Below are 19,580 nucleotides of genomic sequence, written 5' to 3'. Positions count from 1 at the left end.
GTAGCACGCAGCCCCGCGCTACTGCTATACCTAAAACCGGCGCTACTACTAGGCTTTTCCCTAGTAGGCTTTTCCCTAGTAGTGGTGCTAACAAAGTGTAGCATTTTTTATATTATATGTGGATGACATATGGCTGATTGGAAACAATATAGAATTTCTAGATAGCATAAAAGGATACTTGAATAAGAATTTTTCAATGAAAGACCTCGATGAAGCTACTTACACATTGGGCATCAAGATCTATAGGGATAGATCAAGACGCTTAATAGGACTTTCACAAAGCACATACCTTGGCAAAGTTTTGAAGAAGTTCAAAATGGATCAGTCTAAGAAAGGGTTCTTGACTATGTTGCAAGGTGTGAAGTTGAGTAAGACTCAAAGCCCGACCACGGCAGAAGATAAAGAGAGAATGAAAGTCATTCCCTATGCCTTAGCCATAGGTTCTCTAAAGTATGCCATGCTGTGTACCAGACCAGTTGTGTGCCTTGCCATGAGTTTAGCAAGGGGGTACAATTGTGATCCAGGAGTGGATTACTGGACAACGGTCAAAATTATCCTCAGGTACCTAAAGAGGACTAAGGAAATGTTTCTCAGTTATGGAGGTGATAAAGGGTTCGTCGTAAAGGGTTACGTCAATGCAAGTTTTAACACTGATCCAGATGACTCTGAGTCTCAATCTGGATGTGTATTGAACGTGGGAACAGTTAGCTAGAGTAGCTCTATGCAGAGCATTGTAGACATAGACATTTGCAAAGTATATACGGATCTGAATGTTGCAGACCCGTTGACTAAAACCTCTCTCACGCACAAAACATGATCACACTCTTGTAAAATCTTTAGGAGTTAATCACATGGCGATGTGAACTATATTATTGACTCTAGTAAACTCTTGGGGTGAGACAATAATAAAATGGTTATTATTATATTTCCTTAATCATGATAAAGGTTTATTATTCATGCTAGAATTATATTGACCGGAAACTTAAATACGTGTATGGATACATAAACAAATATTGTGTCCCCAGTGAGCCTCTACTAGACTAGCTCGTTGATCAAAGATGGTTAAGGTTTCCTAACCATAGACATGAGTTGTCATTTGATAACAGGATCACATCATTAGGAGAATGATGTGATGGACAAGACACATCCGTTAGTTTAGCATATGATCATTCAGTTTATTGCTATCGCTTTCTTAATGTCAAATACATATTCCTTCGACTATGAGTGTTGGGAAACGTAGCGTGCAATTTCAAAAAAATTCCTAAGCTCACGCAAGATCTATCTAGGAGATGCATAGCAACGAGAGGGGGAGAGTGTGTCCATGTACCCTCATAGACTGAAAGCGGAAGTGTTTGCCAACGTGGTTGATGTAGTCGAACTTCTTCTTGTTCCGACCGATCAAGTGTCGAATGTACGACACCTCCGAGTTCTGCACATGTTCAGCTCGATGACGTCCCTTGAACTCTTGATCTAGCAGAGTGTCGAGGAAGTAGATGAGTTTCGTTAGCACGACGACGTGGTAACGGTGATGGTGAAGTTATTCGCGCAGGGCTTCACCTAAGCACTACGTGAATATGACCAGAGGCGTAAATATGGAGGGGGCGCCGCACACGGCTAATAATCGTTGGTGTGTGTTCTAGGCACCTCCCCCCTTCATATATATAGGTGGGAGGGAGAGGGAGCAGCCAAGGGGGCGCCCAAGTAGGAGGAATCCTACTTGGGGCCCTAGTCCTATTCGGCCCCCTCCCATCCATAATTACCGGAGGCGGAAGGAAGGAGGAGGGAGGGGGACGGAAGGGGGAGGCCGAATCCCTCCCCTTCCTTTCTCTCTTCTCCTCTTTCCTTACCCTCCAGGTTGGGCCTATATGGGGGCGCAGCAGCCCATGCTGGCTGCTGCGTTTCCCCTCTTAGCCCAATAGGCCCATATCTTTGCCGGGGGTGTCCGGAACCCCTTTCACTACTAGGGAAAAGCCTATACACAGAATCTTAGCAGCATCGCGGCTCAAAAAGGAGCACTGCTGCTAATTAGCAGTAGCGCGGGTGTGTAAAACCCGCTACTGACAAAAGTTTAGCAGTAGCGCGCTCGGTGTTACCCGCGATGCTACAAATATCGACCGACAGTGCCCCCCAAACTCCATTTAGTAGCAGCACGGTTCCGCGAGCCGCGCTACTGCTATGGATGTAGTAGTAGTGTGCTTTTTCTGAGGTCACTGCTGCTAATTTTTAAATGGGACACACTTTTTGTCCCGGTTAACAGTAGCGCTTCTGCCGAAAGCATGCTGTAGCTACTTTCTTATCAGCAGCGCGTTTTACGTCCCACGCTACTGCTAATCCACACCAACCCACCCCCTTTTCCCCACCCGTCCCCTCCCTCCCCCTCCTCTCTTCCCTTTCCCCTACCTCCCACTCTCACTCTTCTTCTTCCTCAACACTTCTCCCCCATTACTCTCCCTCTTCTACCTACCTTTCTATCTCTTCATTACTCCTACCTAACTACACCATCTCCATTAGTGCATCTCCTTATATTTTTCCTTCCCCCTCCACTAGTTGAAGTTGTCTCCTCCCAAATTAGGTAGCTAGGTAGATGTAGCATTTAGTTAAGTGATATATTTGCCCCCTAACTAGATCTATCTTTGTCAAGAAGAGCTTTGGGCACTTTTGATCTCCCTACATCATCATCTTATCACCGTGTGCTCGATCTCGAGATATAGGTGATGATAATTTCATGCTTTTGCAAAATGGAAATATGTTTATGTGTGTGTGATATGTTTGTGGAAATTGTGTGTATGGCATGAGTTGACGCCAAATTGTGCTTTTGAGTTGCCTATGTTTTGCTGAAATGTCGATTTATTTCCGTTTCGGCGAATTCTGGGCAAACTCTAGATCCATATATGTCCTATTTTTGGGGAAGGTCATGCCAAATTTTTGTATGACTTTGATGCATGCACGTATTTTTATAATCAATTTGTTTTATTATTACCGTGCAGACGTTCATGATGGTCAGTGGAACGATGGTGAACAGGTGGTTGCGGTCGGCGGTGCAGGACATGAAACAAAATAACCTGGCAGAGGTTTTATGTCCGTGTCGAAAATGCAAAGGAATAGTTTGGCTCGACCCCTATGACGATGGTTGTGTCGAAGCGCACCTGCTCATGACTGGTTTCATGGATGGCTATACTCGGTGGATAATTGAAGATGAGGATGACGATGTTGAGGATGCCGATGGGGCAGGCAATGATGACACGGGGCAAGATGAAGAGATGATCGATAATGGCGGCGGGGAAGAGGTCAGACATGGCGGCGGAGAAGGGGCCGGACATGGTGGAGGAGAAGGGGCCGGACATGGCGGTGGAGAGAATGACATGGACTCCACGCAGCAGAGTTCGTCAGTACTAAGTTCAATCGTGCGGGACCCTCACGTTCAAGCATTGCTTCGCAAGGAGACGAGTACTGAGAGAGCTGCTTCTAGAGAGGAGGCTAAGCTGGAGCAACTGGTGGTAGACTCGAACACTCCATTGTATGATGGTTGCAATCCTGAGGTGACCCGCTTGAGTTTCACGCTCCAACTCCTGAAGACGAAGGCTAAAAACAAATGGACCGACACTAGCCTCTATGAGCATCTCAAGTACCTAAAGGATGTTCTTCCCGCGGGTAATCTATGTCCTACTAGTGTTGATGAGGCCAAGAAGATCGTGTGCCCTCTTGATCTGCCACACGTTAGATACCATGCATGCATCAACGATTGCATAATTTATCGGAAGGAGCACGCGGAAAAAACAAGCTGTCCGTGTGCAATGCTTCTCGATACAAGAAGGCCGGGAAGAAATGTCCCCAGAAAGTTGTATGGTACTTACCGATCACTCCCAGTCTCCAGAGGTATTTTGTAGATCCCAAGGAAGCAAAGCTAATGCGCTGGCACGCGGAGAGGAAGAAGCCCGACGATGGAGATGATCCGAAGCTGAGACACGTGAAGGATGGAAGCCAGTGGAGAGCGTTGAACAACTTCTATCGGTATTTTGAATGTGATGCAAGGAACATCGTGCTCGGTGCGTGTACCGATGGCATGAATCTGTTTGGCAACCAGAACACCAACCATAGCACATGGCCCGTGTTTGTATGGATGTACAACCTCCCCCTGGCTGTGCATGAAATCAAAGTACATTCACATGAGCATGCTTATTCAAGGGCCGAAACAACCAGGAAATAATATTAATTTGTATCTAGGGCTACTTCAAGAGGAGTTAGACACGTTATGGAAAACACCGGCCAAGACATGGGACGCCAGCAAACGCGAGTATTAACATGAGAGTCGCGTTGATCACGACAGTGCAGGACTATCTCGGTTACGGATATGTGGCAGGCCAGGTGTGCCATGGATATTGTGGATGCACGCGGTGCATGGATGATACGACGTCTCAGCAGCTAACGTCAAGGAAAGATGGCGGGTCTAGGAAAATCGTGTACATGGGGCATCGAAGATGGCTTGAACAGGACGACCCGTAGAGAAACCGTGGAGATCTATTCAATGGTCACGCTGAGCATCGAGGACCTCCACGTAAGCGGAGCGGTGCCGAAATTGATGAGCTGTTGAAAAACTGGAAGGAGTGCCCCGCGCTGGGAAAGACGATGAGAAAGGCGCCGGAGCCGCTGCTGAAGGTATGGAAGACGAGGTCTGTGTTCTGGGACTTGGAGTACTGGCACAAACTCGATACACATCATTGCCTTGATCAAATGCATATCTGTAAGAATGTCCTTGAGAGCTTGCTCGCAACACTGATGAACATACCGGATAAGACCAAGGATGGGCCGAAGGCAAGAAAAGACTTGCAAGATTGGAAAATCAGGGAAGATCTGCACATGCCGCCCCGTAAAATGTCAGACGAGACAGAGACGGAGACAGAGGCACGGGAGAAGAAGGGCAAGAAAATAAAGAAAGAGGATTATTGCCCCCCCTTCTTGCTTCACCTTAAGTTAGGCTAAGATCAATCAATTCTTTAAGTCCTTACCGGAGTCAAAGTTAGTTCCGATTACTGTGGCAAGATAAGCAGATATCTAGACATGGACAAGAAAAGGTTCAGCGAGATGAAGTCTCATGACTGTCATGTGATGATGATGCAGATACTACCTGTTGCCCTTAGAGGGATAATGGAAAAGCACGTCCGTGACACGCTTATTGGTCTCTGCAACTTTTTCGACATCATCTCTTGAAAGTCGATCAGTGTGAAGCAGCTCTGAAGGCTACAGGAAGAGATTGTTGTGATACTGAATGAGCTTGAGATGTACTTCCCGCCCGCGTTCTTTGATGTGATGGTGCATCTATGTGTCCATATTGTGGATGACATAATAGACCTTGGGCCGTCATTCCTGCACAACATGATGTCGTTTGAGAGGATGAATGGGATCATCAAAGCATTCGTTCATAACATGTCCCGTCCGAATGGAAGCATCGTCCAGGGCTATTTGACACAAGAGTGCATCTCTTTCTATGAGAATTTTCTATATGGCGCAGACCAGCAGCCTGGTGTTAGTGTTGGTTTTCCCATTAACAAGCACGATGGGAGGCTCGAAGGAGATGGTCACTGCAATGGTCGCAGGGAACTGCATGTGGCATACTCAGATCGATGCAGCGACTTTGACAGAGCAAATTTGGTAGTGCTACAACACCTAGACGAGGTAGATCCTTTCGTGGCACTGCACAAAGAAATTATCGCAAAGAAGTATCGTGACCGGGGGGTATGCAGGATGGACGCCAAAGTTACTAGAGAGCACAACTCCACTTTCCTACATTGGTTCAAAGAGCATATTATTGCTAATCCCCCGGAGGAGGGCTCTAAGGACGGATTGCTCATATACGCCTTAGCACATGGCCCCTCGCCCAACCTCGTAACCTATCAGGCATATGATATCAACGGATACACGTTCTACACGGTGGCCAAAGATATGGACAGTGATGATCAGAACTCAGGGGTGACGATGGAATGCATGACCGGCAGCGACAACGGCGCAACTGAACGATTTTATGGAAGGGTCGAGGAGATCTGGGAGCTTGACTACTCTGGACTACACAACACGATGATGTTCCGTGTCAGATGGGCTAAGAATGTCGAAAGAGAAAGCCGGATTTTCACTACCATGACTATACCCGATGCCAAGAGCGCTACCGTGAACGCTATCGCAAAAAACAAGCCATGGGTACACGCTAAGCACGTGACACAATGCTTCTTCATAGCCGACCCGCGCAATCCCAGCCGTGTTGTCGTGAGGAGAGGCAAAAGGAACATCATTGGAATGGATGGAGTCGCCAACGAGGAAGACTATGATCAGTACGGCAACCCAATGAGGGAAGATGACGATGATGATGAAGTATACGTCAAAAGAAGAATCAATACTACATTACCTAAGAAAAATCGTACTCCATGGAAAAGGCAAAGTCACAATGAGGGGCTCAATTATTCTTCGACGAACAAGAAGGGAAAGAAGATGACTCAAAAACGAAAACGTCAGCGCTGAGGAACCGTATGTTATCGGTCAAATGATGTAATATATATATGTTCCTATTTTGTATACACACTTAGCCATTATTATGCATGGGTCCAATGATGTAATATATATGTTCCTATTTTACATACATATTTAACCGTCAAATGATGCAATATATATCGCCCTCCCTTCGTTCACTGCTCTCGGGAAATAAAAGTGGGAGAAAATAAAGGAAAAGAAAAAAAGGAAAACTGGCAGTAGTAGTAGCGCATTTCGTATAAATCGCTACAGCTACTGAAGTTGTAGTAGCGTATTTCGTATAAACTGCTACAACTACTGAAGGTAGTAGCAGCGCGTTTTGTCCAAACGCGCTGGTGCTATGTCCACTTAACCCAAAATTCTCACTATCCCTGCTTCATCCCACCTTTTCCCCCCAAATCCCCACTCTCTCTTCCCCCGTCGCTCGCCCCCGACCCCGGCGCCGGCGCTCGCCCCCGACCCAGCCCTCGCCCCCGACCCAGGCGCTCGCCCCCGACCCGGCCCTCGCCCCCGACCCAGGCGCTCGCCCCCGACCCGGCCCTCGCCCCCGACCCAGGCGCTCGCTCCCGACCCCGGCGCGCTCGCCCCCGACCCGTCGGCCCTCGCCTCCCTCCCCTGCTTCCTCCCCTCCCAACCTCAGTCGTCGTTGGGCCTGCCTCCTCGCCCCTGCACCCTTTGTAAACCCCCCCTCTCTCTCTCTTTGCTAGGGTTCTTCAGTTAATTTACTTAAGTTTTAGTTAGGGCAGTATGTTAATTAGGTTATCTATTTAGTTATGAATTTAGCTAGGTTTCAAAATTAGCTGAATTTATATGCAAAATTGAACTGGACATGTGATATGTGGATATGTCATGTTTTGGACATGTCATGTTTGGAAAATGATCCGAGTGGCCTATGTTACACCAGAATGTTGATTCATTTCCGTTCCGGTGAATTTCAGGCGCTCGATATGTCCATTTTTTAGCAAAGGTCATGCCAAAATTTCCCGTGAATAAAGGCATGATTTGTGCTACATAGTTGGCATATCGAGTGCTGGCACATAGATTTCTTTTTATGTCATTTCTCATTTATTCATACTTTTAGAAATAAATGAGGACACTTAATCATAGGAAACATGTCGAACAACGAAGAAACTGGGCCTTCTGACCAAGATGCAGATGCGATGGATTATGAGGGTGAACAAGAGTACCTCGACTATTTGACTGCTAAGCAAGGTTTGCAGGTCGGCCTCGATGATGGTACTGACACCGACATCGACACCGACGGCGCCGGCATCGATGGCGGCGCCGAGGGAAGGTACCGGCGGGGAAGATACCGGTGGGGAAGGTACCGGCCCCGATGCCGCTGCCGAAAAGAGGAAGCATAAGAAGCAGAGGATACGAAAACCTAACAAACTAGGGATTGGACGACTTGTGATCACAAAGATGGCACCTGGCAAGTTTGAGCCATTAGAGCCGGAAGAACCTCGCAAGTGCTATGGGAACCAAGTAGGATGCATCCTGCGGGAATGCGCGAGCATCAACGATGATGACTTAAGGAGTAAAGAACATTTGACGCAGTTGCTCCTAACGAAGTTACACAAGAGATTCAAGTTCCCCGACCGGGATGATAACATAGAACAACCGTGGGATGATCCGAAGATGAAAAAGATTAATAATCACACCATGGGCATGTTCAGCAATGATTTGGCATCCTAGAAAGGGAGGGTGAAATGAGCTATTGAGGCTGATGAACCCCTGTCCAAGATTCTGGAGGAAAATCCGACACTTACGGAAGAGGAGTTCGAAAAGTTCAAGGACACTTGCACTACCGACATATAATATTCCATTTTTGTTGCCTTTCGGTTGTTTTACGCCACAGACATATGTGTTTGCAGACGAAAGAAACCCCGTGCACCCTACTCTACTTGATCAAAGGCCAGAAGGTGGACGTGGGAAAGGGGATGATAATGGACCCCTCGCAACCCACGTTCCACAACCAGCCGATCCCCGCTGGGCACTTCAGGGTTAGCTTGACCAGTGTGAAATCGGGGCACGAGGGTTTGCCTCCTCCAGTACAGGATGTGGGAGCGGACGACGAGACCCCGCCGTGGATTGGAAGCTGCAAGGGTTGGGTGCTGCTATGGCCGAAGAATCTTATTCGTCTGGAGCCGGCTGAGAGCACACCAATAACCACACATCAACAAGCATGTGCGGAGACCACCGACCTGCCTATGCAATTACCAGCTCCTGTAGTGCCGGGTGAGAGCGGCGGACGACATGATGAAGGGGGTGCAATAGTACTGGCTGATGTAATTTCTCCTGTAGAACAAAGAATGGATGATGAGACAGAGGTCGACCCTATGGATTTCCTCAATACAAACGCGTATGACTGTGACATAGGTATGATGAGTCAACCATATGACGAATCAGGCTATCAGCTTGCTAATGAGGATATGGATGATATACCCGGGCAGGGTCATAGCACGGATTGCAAAAAGTCTCTCTTCATGAAATCCTCACAGGACACGCCTGAAGATGCCGCCTCAACACAGGCTCAACTAGCCGGGCACGAGGGTCGTACAGTACTTAGCCCGGAAACACTGGGGCAGGGGTTAAGGAAGGTTCTGGAAGGTGTGACCAAGAAAAAGGAGAGGAAGAGATTGGGGAAGATAACTGCCTCCAAACAAGCCAGAGCACATAGCAGCCAGACAATGCATTCTGAAGAGCGTGTACCCGTGAAAGGTGCGGTCATGTTCCATCTCACGGGCGAGCCGATGCTACCGCCGAAACCGCTGGAGGCACTATCAGGGGATCTCAGGAGACTGCACGACCATGTGCTATCGACTGAGAAAAGCCTACTAGCCTCAAAGGATCCAGGATATCCGACATACGCTGCTCGTGTGCCTGAGGGGAAGTGCTACGTCGAGACACGGCCTGCGGAGGTGTTCTTCCTGCGGTTTGACCATATCTTTGAGATGTTTCTAACAAGGCGGCTCGATTTTACAATCGTCCGCCTTTTTGCACTACATATGAGCTTCGTCATGAAGAGTGAAGAAGTCTCGCAAATCTATGTGGCGGATCCGTACTACATGCACGAGTCTTTCTTGAGTCTCGGCGACTTTGAGCGTGAAACTGCTAGGGAGTACCTCCAAAACTTCATGGTACAAAATAAGGACCGGGAAATTGTCCTCGTGCCTTATCATCCAAAGTAAGTCAGTTCTGGACAACCCTTTCGTACATTTCAATCATTCCTTCTCTCTCATATGGGGAATAATTTGAGGTGTCTTTTCCCCGCAGCAACGGGCGCGTCGTCCTTATCGTTCTTTACCCGCAAGTCTCCCACGCCGTGTATTTTGACCCTTCCAGAGACTACGAGAAAAAAGACTACACCCACATAATGAATATTCTAGATGATGCTCTCCAAGGCTTCAGCTTTAGAGGTGGCCACGTGCAGATCGGGAAACAAAGGAACAAGAAGATGGGTTTCGCGCATAAAACTAACTTCTCCTGCATCCATGTCCCAAAACCAAGCAAGAAGGATGGATTCTACATCGTCCATCTTGTGATTCAGTTCAACACGGATCACCAAAAGCTTCGCATGAGAAGCAGAAATGATGATCATATCCACAAGTGGCTAGAATCTCATGGAGAAGCGGATTATAAACTTAGAGATGACTTCTTTCGTGTCCAAAGCGACATTGCGACGATCATCATGAAAGAAGTCATCGATGAGAAGGGGATGTTCCACCACGGCCCTATATCGCGAGCTGACGTCCGAACTTGCATAGGCATGCAATGTCTAGACCTCACGCCATTCAAGAAGCTAGGGTTCATCCTCGATGATATGGAAGGATGGAACTTCTAGTGATTTATGATGCCGATGATGATGATATGTGTCGGTTGAACTTGTATACTTTTTGTAGCGATGAAACTTTGTGATGTCCATGGTCCCTGCCGAACTTGCGTAATGCTACTTTGTTAGTTTGCGTACGATGACCTGCATACCTCTAGTTAATTAATTTGCGTACTGTATGTTACATCTAGTTGCTAACCCTTTCTTTTTCGGTGTTGCTCTAGTATATTTTGTTGCATATATATGATTGTACATCCTCTTCATGAACATGCATATCTAACAGGTACCTAGTTTCTTGATGGCGAGATGGAATTGCTATGTCGTGTATAAAGGGAAGGTTTCGGGGGTGTACAACGAGTGGCATGAGTATCAGGCGCAAGTGAATGGGTTCACGGGCGCCAGCCATAAAGGCTTCAAAAGCAGACAAGAAGGAGAAGCTAGTTACTTGAGGTTCACGCTAGCGCGAGAGAGGACTCGTAACCGCCACCTCATGTACTGCATAGTTCCGCTCTCACTCATAGTGATAGCTCTTCTTGCGTATACCTTTGTTTAGATGGATGACGTTGTTGTAGTTGCAAGTATTCGAGACTTGCATGTATTGCTATTTTCGAGATGATGACAAGATACCACTTTATGTTGGATGATGATTATGCGGAGACTATTTGTATGTATATGTTATTATTACATTTGTGGTCTCGCAGACATTTGTATGTGTATCATGATGACATTTCTATGTGCTAAAGATTCTTCTATAAATCCTGTTCAAATACAAAACAAATATGCCAAACAAAAAAAACTACTTAAATTAGCAGTAGCGAGTGTATAAAAGTTAGCAGCAGCGCCGCGATAGCAGTAGCGCGTCCAGGCAAAGCGCGCTAGAGCTACTAGCAGTAGTGAGCTTCCACTAACCGCGCTGCTACTATACTTGTGTAGCAGTAGCGCCGGTGAGCACGCGCTACTGCTATGTGTTAGCTGTAGTGCCTTATTAGTAGCGCCTCCCCCCGCGCTACTGATACACCTAAAATCCATGCTGCTGCTAGCCTTTTCTCTAGTAGTGTTTTCGGTGACCCGATACATACCCGGTACCCCCGGAATACTTCCGGTGTCCGAATACTATCGTCCTATATATCAATATTTACCTCTCAACCATTTCGAGACTCCTTGTCATGTTCGTGATCTCATCCGGGACTTCAAACAACATTCGATCATCAAATCACATAACTCATATAATACAAAATAGTCATCGAACGTTAAGTGTGCGGACCCTACGGGTTCGAGAACTATGCAGACATGACCGAGACACCTCTCCGGTCAATAACCAATAGCAGAACCAGGATACTCATATTTGCTCCCACATATTCTAGAAGATCTTTATCGGTCGAACCGTTATGACAGCATACGTTATTCCCCTTGTCATCGGTATGTTACTTGCCCGAGATTCGATCGTCGGTATCTTTATACCTAGTTCAATCTCGTTAACGGTAAGTCTCTTTACTCGTTCCGTAATACATCATCCCGCAACTAACTCATTAGTCACTTTGCTTGCAAGCCTTCTTATGATGTGTATTACCGAGAGGGCCCAGAGATACCTCTTCGATACTCGGAGTGACAAATCATAATCTTGATCTATGCCAACCCAACAAACACCTTCGGAGATACCTGTAGAGAGCATCTTTATAATCACCCAGTTACGTTCTGACATTTGATAGCACATAAGGTATTCCCCCGGTATCCGAGAGTTGCATAATCTCATAGTCAAAGGAATATGTATATGACATGAAGAAAGCAATAGCAATAAAACTGAATGATCCATAATGCTAAGCTAATGAATGGGTCTTGTCCATCACATCATTCTCCTAATGATGTGATCCCGTTCATTAAATGACAACACATGTCTATGGTTAGAAAACTTAACCATCTTTGATTAACGAGCTAGTCTAGTAGAGGCTTACTAGGGACACGGTATTTTGTCTATGTATCAACACATGTATCAAGTTTCCGGTTAATACAATTCTAACATGAATAATAAACATTTATCATGATATAAGGAAATATAAAATAACAACTTTATTATTGCCTCTAAGGCATATTTCCTTCAATGAGATCATGCAACTCCTGGATACCGGAGGAATACCTTGTGTGCTATCAAACGTCACAACGTAACTGGGTGATCATAAAGATGATCTACAGGTATCTCCGAAGGTGTCTGTTGAGTTGGCATGGAACGAGATTAGGATTCGTCACTCCGTGTATCGGATAGGTATCTCTAGGCCCTCTAGGTAATATACATCACAAGAAGCTTGCAAGCAAAATGACTAAGGAGTTAGCTACGAGATGATGTATTACGGAATGAGTAAAGAGACTTGCCGGTAACGAGATTGAACTAGGTACGAAGATACCGATGATCAAATCTCAGGCAAGTAACATACCGACAGACAAAGGGAATTACGTATGTTGTCATAAAATTCGACCGATAAAGATCTTTTAGAATATGTAGGAACCAATATGGGCATATTGGTTATTTATCGGAGAGGTGTCTCGGCCATGCCTACATAGTTCTCGGACCCGTAGGGTACGCACGCTTAACATTCATTGATGATATAGTGTTATATGAGTTATGTGATTTCGTGACTGAATATTGTTCGGAGTCCCGGATGAGATCACAGACATGATGAGGAGCTCCGGAATAGTCCGGAGGTAAAGATTGATATATAGGACGATGCTATTCGGACACCAGAAAGGTTTCAGAGGGAACCAGGTATTCACCGGATCACCAGAAGGGGTTCCGGGAGGCCCCGGGATGTCATGGGCCTAATGGGCCAAGGGGAGGTACACACCAGCCCACAAGGGGGCTGGCGCGCCCTCTCCCTGGCCGCCGGCCCTAGAGAAAGGAAAGGGGGGAGGGCTAGCCCCTCCTGCCTTCCCTTCCTCGTGGGAAAAAGGAAAGGGGAAGCGTCACCTCCTCCTACCTTCTCCCTGGCGCCAAACAAGGAAGGGGGGCGCCAAAGCGCAAGCGCCCAAGGGGGCCGGCCGGCCACCTTGGGGCGCACCCAAGGCCTCCCCTCCCCCACCTATATATATGAGAGGGAGGGGCGCCACACAACGCACACAGTCTCTTAGCTGTGTGCGGCGCCCTCTCCAAAGTTTAGTCCTCCGTCCAGTTTTTCCGTAGTGCTCGACGAAGCCCTGCTGGCACGAGTTCACCATCATCGTCACCATGTAGTCGTGCTGTCGGAACTCGTCTACTACTTCACCCGTCTTGCTGGATCAAGAAGGCGAGGACGTCATCGAGCTGAACGTGTGCTGAACGCGGAGGTGTCGTACGTTCGGTACTTGATTGGCTGGATCGCGAAGAAGTTTGACTACATCAACCACGTTAATAAACGCTTTCGCTTACGGTCTACGAGGATACGTAGATACACTCTCCCCTCTCGTAGCTATGCATCTCCATGGATATATCTTGCGTGTGGGTAGAAAATTTTTGTTTTCCATGCAACGTTTCCCAACAACATGTCCCTATAAGTTTGTGACACCTTGATTTACGACTAGTCATGTCGGCCCGAGTTCTCTATCATATGGATGCTAGCGGTACAATTATATATGTGAGCCAAAAGGCGTAAACAGTCCCGGCCAAAGTAAGGCTGTAGCCGTGGGGATACCGTGCGTGAGATTGTAAAGTGATACAATGTGTTACATAATAGATCGATGTGACTTAGGATCGAGGTCCCGACATTGTTGATCATATCAAAGTTCTCATAACATCTGTTGCTGTTGATGTCGATGTGCAGAGGGGTGGTATCCGTGGTGGAGGGGCTCATCGGCAGCATTTGCGGTCGCGGTGCACTAGGAAGAGCATGCTGCCCGTGGAGATGCGGAATTCGATGTCGCCATGGTCGAGGGGGACGGCGGTGGGTTGCACCGTCAGGGAGGGTGAGGAGGATCCCGGGGGCGGCCGTAGGCGCCACTGACGACATACGGTGCGAAGACGGGTGCGGTTGGCGTGCGAGTGCACACGGGAGAGGACCAGGCTCAGCAGCTCCCGCAAGTCACGCTGTGTCACCTGGCGACGCATGCCGAATGAGCCGCCGCTGGAGCGGCAGAAATGTCGCCATTGCCACCTCCTTGCCTTGCCAACCGAGGCCAAGGCCAAGATATTCTCTTCTCGTGGTGCAATGGGGGTGCTCCTCTCCCCTCTCGGGGCCTGCGTGCGGTGGCCGGACGTGTGCTGGGTCGCTAGATTTTTAGGTGATGCGATCGTGTCTGGGTGAAATCCTTGGGAAAAAATTATGTTGATGGTGGTGACGGCATAGCTGAGATGCCCCCCCCCCCCCCCCCCCCCCAACTACACTGGTGGCACACAGGTGCCGTGGCGTTGCCTCAGCCTCGCGTGACCCTTCAAAAGTACAAATGAGTCCCACGACACCACCTGTGTCGTGGCGTTATGCAGTCTCGAAGCCTTTGGATTGTGTCAGTGTTGTGGTTTGATCACAGCTGACCGATGCTGTTTGATTGCACCAGCGTTGCTCTCTGTTGTGTCGATAGGCTGCAAAGCTTTTACCCCCCACCTTCCCCTTCTCTGTAAATATTCCAAAATTCATGGATGTGCTGGCTAGGCAAATAGCAGGTCAGGAAAAGAAATGCAACTAAAGCAGCTATCAAATGGTGGGGTGTCACATATCATATTCAGATTGCACAAAATTCCCCACTGGAAAGAACGCCTGCTTCAAACTTCAAAGAAGCTACGCATCCCAAAATTTTGGTGCACATAAGTCGTGGCAATTCACACATCCACTTTTGAGTAAAGAACCTCGTAAAGAGCCCGTGCTTTCAAGTACAAGGAATTACAAGCACCTGGCTCCGAAGAATGCGGCTGATTGTGTAGTAGCAGAAGCTCCATGTGGTTTTCAGGACAAGGGGAAAATGGGAATAAATTGTGCCAGTATATGTGTATCTTCTTGTCTACTTCACGTATGTGTAACTATGCGGGAACCAGCTTTCCAGGAGAGACCTCTTGATCCTCAGGACTAGGGCGAAGAGACCATAACAAGGGAAGTGAAGCAATGCCACCACCAAGTACCTGCATGAGTACACTTTTTTAAGATCACAGTTTAAGGCATCGAGGTTACAAGTTCAAACAGTAATGGAGATTTATGTTAAAAATCACTTATAATCAAGTGTCTCAAAAAGATTCCGAACCAATTTAACCAAAATTTATGCAAGAAGCTGAAACAGTAATCAGATTATGAAGCTTTTCAGAATTCTGTTGACTACTCTTCTTGATCATCTATTCACAAATGTTTGACCCCAAAATGTATCCCCAAGAAACAACCATAGTCTGGATTGATGTCTAAGACAAACTAGTAAGGAAATCTATCAACTGCGGTCAATATGAGTTCATTCTTGACTTATGCCTGCTACGTATGTGCCATGCCCAGCCTATCAGACGGTTTTACGTTCATCAAACGTCTAGATTGTATACAACGGTGCCAATTCATTAATGAAGCAGCTGCACATGGAAGAATAGCACTACAAAAGTACTTCTTTCGTCAAGCAGAGCTTACCAGACAGGTGCGCGAGGGTATGTCAAGTCTAGGAATGGGTAAGGCCACCTGGAAAAATAGTATAACATAAACACAAGAATATTCTTTTCCACGATTAAGATTCAATATAATAAAGGGAGATGTAAGTAAAAGTATTACCAAATCGACACATTAGCATGGATGATCCACTGAACACTGACAAAAAGGCCTGTCCAGAGCATGAAGTATGATATTCTAAACCATGGAAAACGCTGCAATTTTAGATTAAACGATCAATATAAAGATCAGAAGATTGTGGTATGGATCAATATATTCTGGCACACGACATTTACCAGGCTATTCAAAGCAGTATCACCAATTATGAAGAGAGCATTGAGTGAATGTGTTCCAATCAGCAACTGCAGTATGCAATCACAAAACAGTAGTAAGACATGCAGCAAAGAATATGTTCACCAAAGGATGTGTGAGACACTCAGCCATTCATTAGCACAGCTCCAAACCACCAACAAAATATCACAATTTGCAGAACCCACAACCCAAAGCCATACACAATCATATGGACTAGCTCAATAACCAGGATGTAACTAGAGGAGTCCTATTTAGACTTATGTATTATGGTCTTAGAGCAAATTTAGAGTAAAAAATACAATAATAAAGTAAATGATACAAATCATAGTATTGATTATAAAAAAAGTGGCAACAATTCTTCCCATTTCTTTGGATTAACAAATAACTTAAAAGGTCTCGGAGAACAAGGTTTGTAAAATCTGTGATCGAAAACTCACAAAATTCATTTGATATTGATTCCGGGCAAGAAAAGGGTAGAGAATGAACCAAAACACCATATCCGTAAGCATCACAGCACCTGCATTTGTCTGAAAACAGGCATATCAAAATCGGGGCAGGCAACAAACACCAAATCCGTAATCATCACCATTCATCGGCCAGCCACAGTTCATAATGCTTTCAGTTAAAGAATAGCTATAATAATGTAAAAGAATTACATGTCAATCAATTACACTTTCAGATTATGTAATTTTTTTTCATCAATCACAACACACCTACTGTTCAGCAGTTAAAACTCAGAAAATCATGTGCACTTTGTACTTAAATATATATGACAAATTACCTGAAACATAATCTGGAACAGATAACCCCAAAATCCTGCAATTTCCCGGCCATCATGTGTTTTATTGAAACAAGAACTTTTGATGGAATCGTCGTATGTACTTTCCCCCGTTGGAGCAATGATATAAGAGCCATGATCTCCAACAGATTTATCCATCTTGCAAGCGTACTGATAACATCCATAGAACGAAAGCACCGAACCAAGCTAAAGATGAAGAAGGTGCACGTTAGAGGTATCACCTAGTGAGTGCCAGCAAAATAGGCAATGAGCAAGCATGCAGATACAACAAATTGCATGCTATACAATCAAAAAATATTTTATATTGATCATTTGTTCAAATTCTGGCAGAACATGTTGTTGTCATTCTCATGTGTAGGTAAGAATAAGTGGTCACAATGAGTTTACCGTAGCAAACAACATACCCCAAAATACAAGGTGACAAGCAAGAAGGTCCACCTGTCAAATGTAGAGAACAAACAAAATCAAATAATTTTCTGAATATTACTTGGTACGAAATGGACACTTCGCGCTATCTTTCCGTTGTTGTTAGCAAAACTTCACAGGCAGTAGTACGAGGAAGGATGAAGTAGCTTACTGAGTGTAGTAAAGGAAGACGCTCCATCCATCGACAATAACATCAGAGACAAGCACTGAAGCCATAAACAAGAACGACACAAGGCGAAAAGCCAGCAGCCAAGCGGGATGGATCTCCTCAAGGCACGGCTTCCAGCAGTCCTCAAGATACACAACTCCGGGTCCGACCTTGGGCCGCGCCTCCTCTCTGTCGCCCCCCTCGTCATTGCCGGCCGGCGAACTGGGGCCCTCGTACTTCCAGATCAAGTAGCAGGCCAGGGCCATACAGGAGTAGACCCAGGTCGCGCAGAGCAGGAACCTCCAGTTGAGCCAGTAGCCCGGATCAGTGGTGTCCATGACCATGGCTGATTGCAATGCTGCGACCAAATTAACGTCAGGCTTTTTTCTATAAAATTCGATACTAATACCATACTTGTGGATGTGACCAAGAGAAAAGGCATTTTCCCCTGTTCCATGCCGACAGGGGGAGATATTTGCCGAACAGTGAAAGAACAAGGGGAATGGAATCAGGTGGTGCCCCCACGGAAAAGGCAAAGACGCAAGCTCTGCGCCATGATTCCGTGATCCAGTCCACGCCCACGCAGAAGTAGAACACAAGAACAATAAACAGCGGGCATCAAGAAGCCTCGCGCGCAGGGGGGAGACAGAGAGAGGGGGGCAGAGCAGAGCTAATTACCAGTGATCCGTCAGTAGAACCGCACGCAGGGGGCGCCTCCTCCCCGACGAGAAGAAGAGCAGTTCACTCCGCCTTCTCCAAGCTCCCGCCTCCCTATCTCTCCAGCTCTGCCCGATTGCCGCTGTCAGATCGGAGAAACGCGTGCGCATCAGTACAGCGAGAATCATAAATGCTGGGGACAGGACCAGGGGGGGGCGCGTACTGAATCAGGACGGGGCTTGGGTCGATCTTTACCCGTGCTCCGGTCTCCCTCCCTCTCAGGTCGCCGGCGCCGCGGAAGGAGGGATCTCCGGAAGCGTCGGGGCCCGGGAGTCGTGGACTGGTGTCCCGTCTACCAGTCTCACTTCGCTCGCGGCCACAGACAGAAGTCGGCGGCCGTGGGTGTGTGGGGGGAGTGAACAAAGAGGGAGGCCGGCCGTGGGGAGCCACGTATCCGGTGTCTGATTCCAGGGTGCTCCACGGTGGTGGCGATGTGGGCGGGTGACGTGGTGGACCCGAAGACATCTCCGCTTCTCCCTCCGACTTGGCGTGGGTGACTCGTCGGCAGGAGTCGTTTGCTTGTACCGTTTTGTCTTTGCCACCCGGGGCAGTCGCAAATAGCCGAACAGTGTCTGCACGTAACACACAAATCGCTAACGTCCACGAGGTCTGCGTCTAAACAAGTTTCACCGAGGAAGAGGCGAATTTGGGAGTGTCCAATTGGCACTTGACAAAAAATCAATTGCGTTTCTTTCATTCCAAAGATGGTTCATTGTCAGACACTTGCCCTCTGTTGCTGAGATGGTAGCTAGCTAGTACTGCTTCACTAATTATATTTTGGATCGAAATCAATACAGCTTTTCTTTTCATTCGTCTGGAACCTCTTTCCTGAACTTTGCTCAAGCCCTGCCCGCCGGCAAAGAAAATAAATAAATGAGTTATTAAATAGTTGATATCAGGAAATGACGAACTAAAGATGCCGACATATAGTTAATAATGATTGAAATTACCTGTCGACTATCCCCTTCAAGATTGAGTAGTCACTTTGTTTTTTAAATAGTGAGTCCAGTACTTCAACTGTTCCTTCGTCAACTTAATGATTAACAAGATCCAATGGTAACTGCATGCACACACGCTTGCATGTCTTAACTAAGCGGGCATGTGCATAACACTCATCAACTACCCTAAACCCTATACACTTAATTATTAACATCTAGCTAACTAGTAAGCAAAAACAGAATTTGTAGTACAAGACAGTGTCACTCACCGGAAGTTGTAAGGAAGTAGTATATCTTCATTGATATTGAGGCG

The 19,580-nt window shown here is 46.8% G+C and overlaps 1 protein-coding gene across 2 annotated transcripts; it reads right to left on the bottom strand.

The window, feature by feature from the left end:
* Positions 1-14,976: 14,976 nt before the first annotated feature.
* On the bottom strand, positions 14,977-18,736 carry LOC123068757 (uncharacterized). Of its 2 annotated transcripts, none has more exons than XM_044491403.1 (10): positions 18,493-18,736; positions 18,291-18,411; positions 17,616-17,970; positions 17,443-17,476; positions 17,021-17,224; positions 16,677-16,766; positions 16,224-16,289; positions 16,051-16,142; positions 15,913-15,960; positions 14,977-15,428 (listed from the first exon to the last, which is right to left on the bottom strand). In XM_044491403.1, the coding sequence occupies exons 3-10, from the start codon at positions 17,954-17,956 to the stop codon at positions 15,311-15,313; spliced, it is 993 nt and encodes a 330-aa protein (XP_044347338.1). In that variant the 5' UTR covers positions 17,957-17,970; positions 18,291-18,411; positions 18,493-18,736; the 3' UTR covers positions 14,977-15,310. The 2 variants fall into 2 exon arrangements, with proteins under 2 accessions (XP_044347338.1, XP_044347339.1); XM_044491404.1 differs by having other exon boundaries at positions 18,525-18,716.
* Between the last annotated feature and the right edge of the window lie 844 nt (positions 18,737-19,580).

The sequence above is a fragment of the Triticum aestivum genome, chromosome 3B, assembly GCF_018294505.1.
Source record: "Triticum aestivum cultivar Chinese Spring chromosome 3B, IWGSC CS RefSeq v2.1, whole genome shotgun sequence".
Lineage (NCBI taxonomy): Eukaryota > Viridiplantae > Streptophyta > Magnoliopsida > Poales > Poaceae > Triticum > Triticum aestivum.
This window is presented reverse-complemented; position numbering and strand designations above follow the sequence as displayed.

Coding starts and splice junctions, on each gene's coding strand:
- LOC123068757 (XM_044491403.1), bottom strand. CDS start 17,956: ATGGTCATGGACACCACTGATCCGGGCTACTGGCTCAACTGGAGGTTC. Junction 16,143..16,223: donor ATACTGCTTTGAATAGCCTG/GTAAATGTCGTG, acceptor CTAAAATTGCAG/CGTTTTCCATGGTTTAGAAT. Junction 15,961..16,050: donor CATGCTAATGTGTCGATTTG/GTAATACTTTTA, acceptor CTATTTTTCCAG/GTGGCCTTACCCATTCCTAG.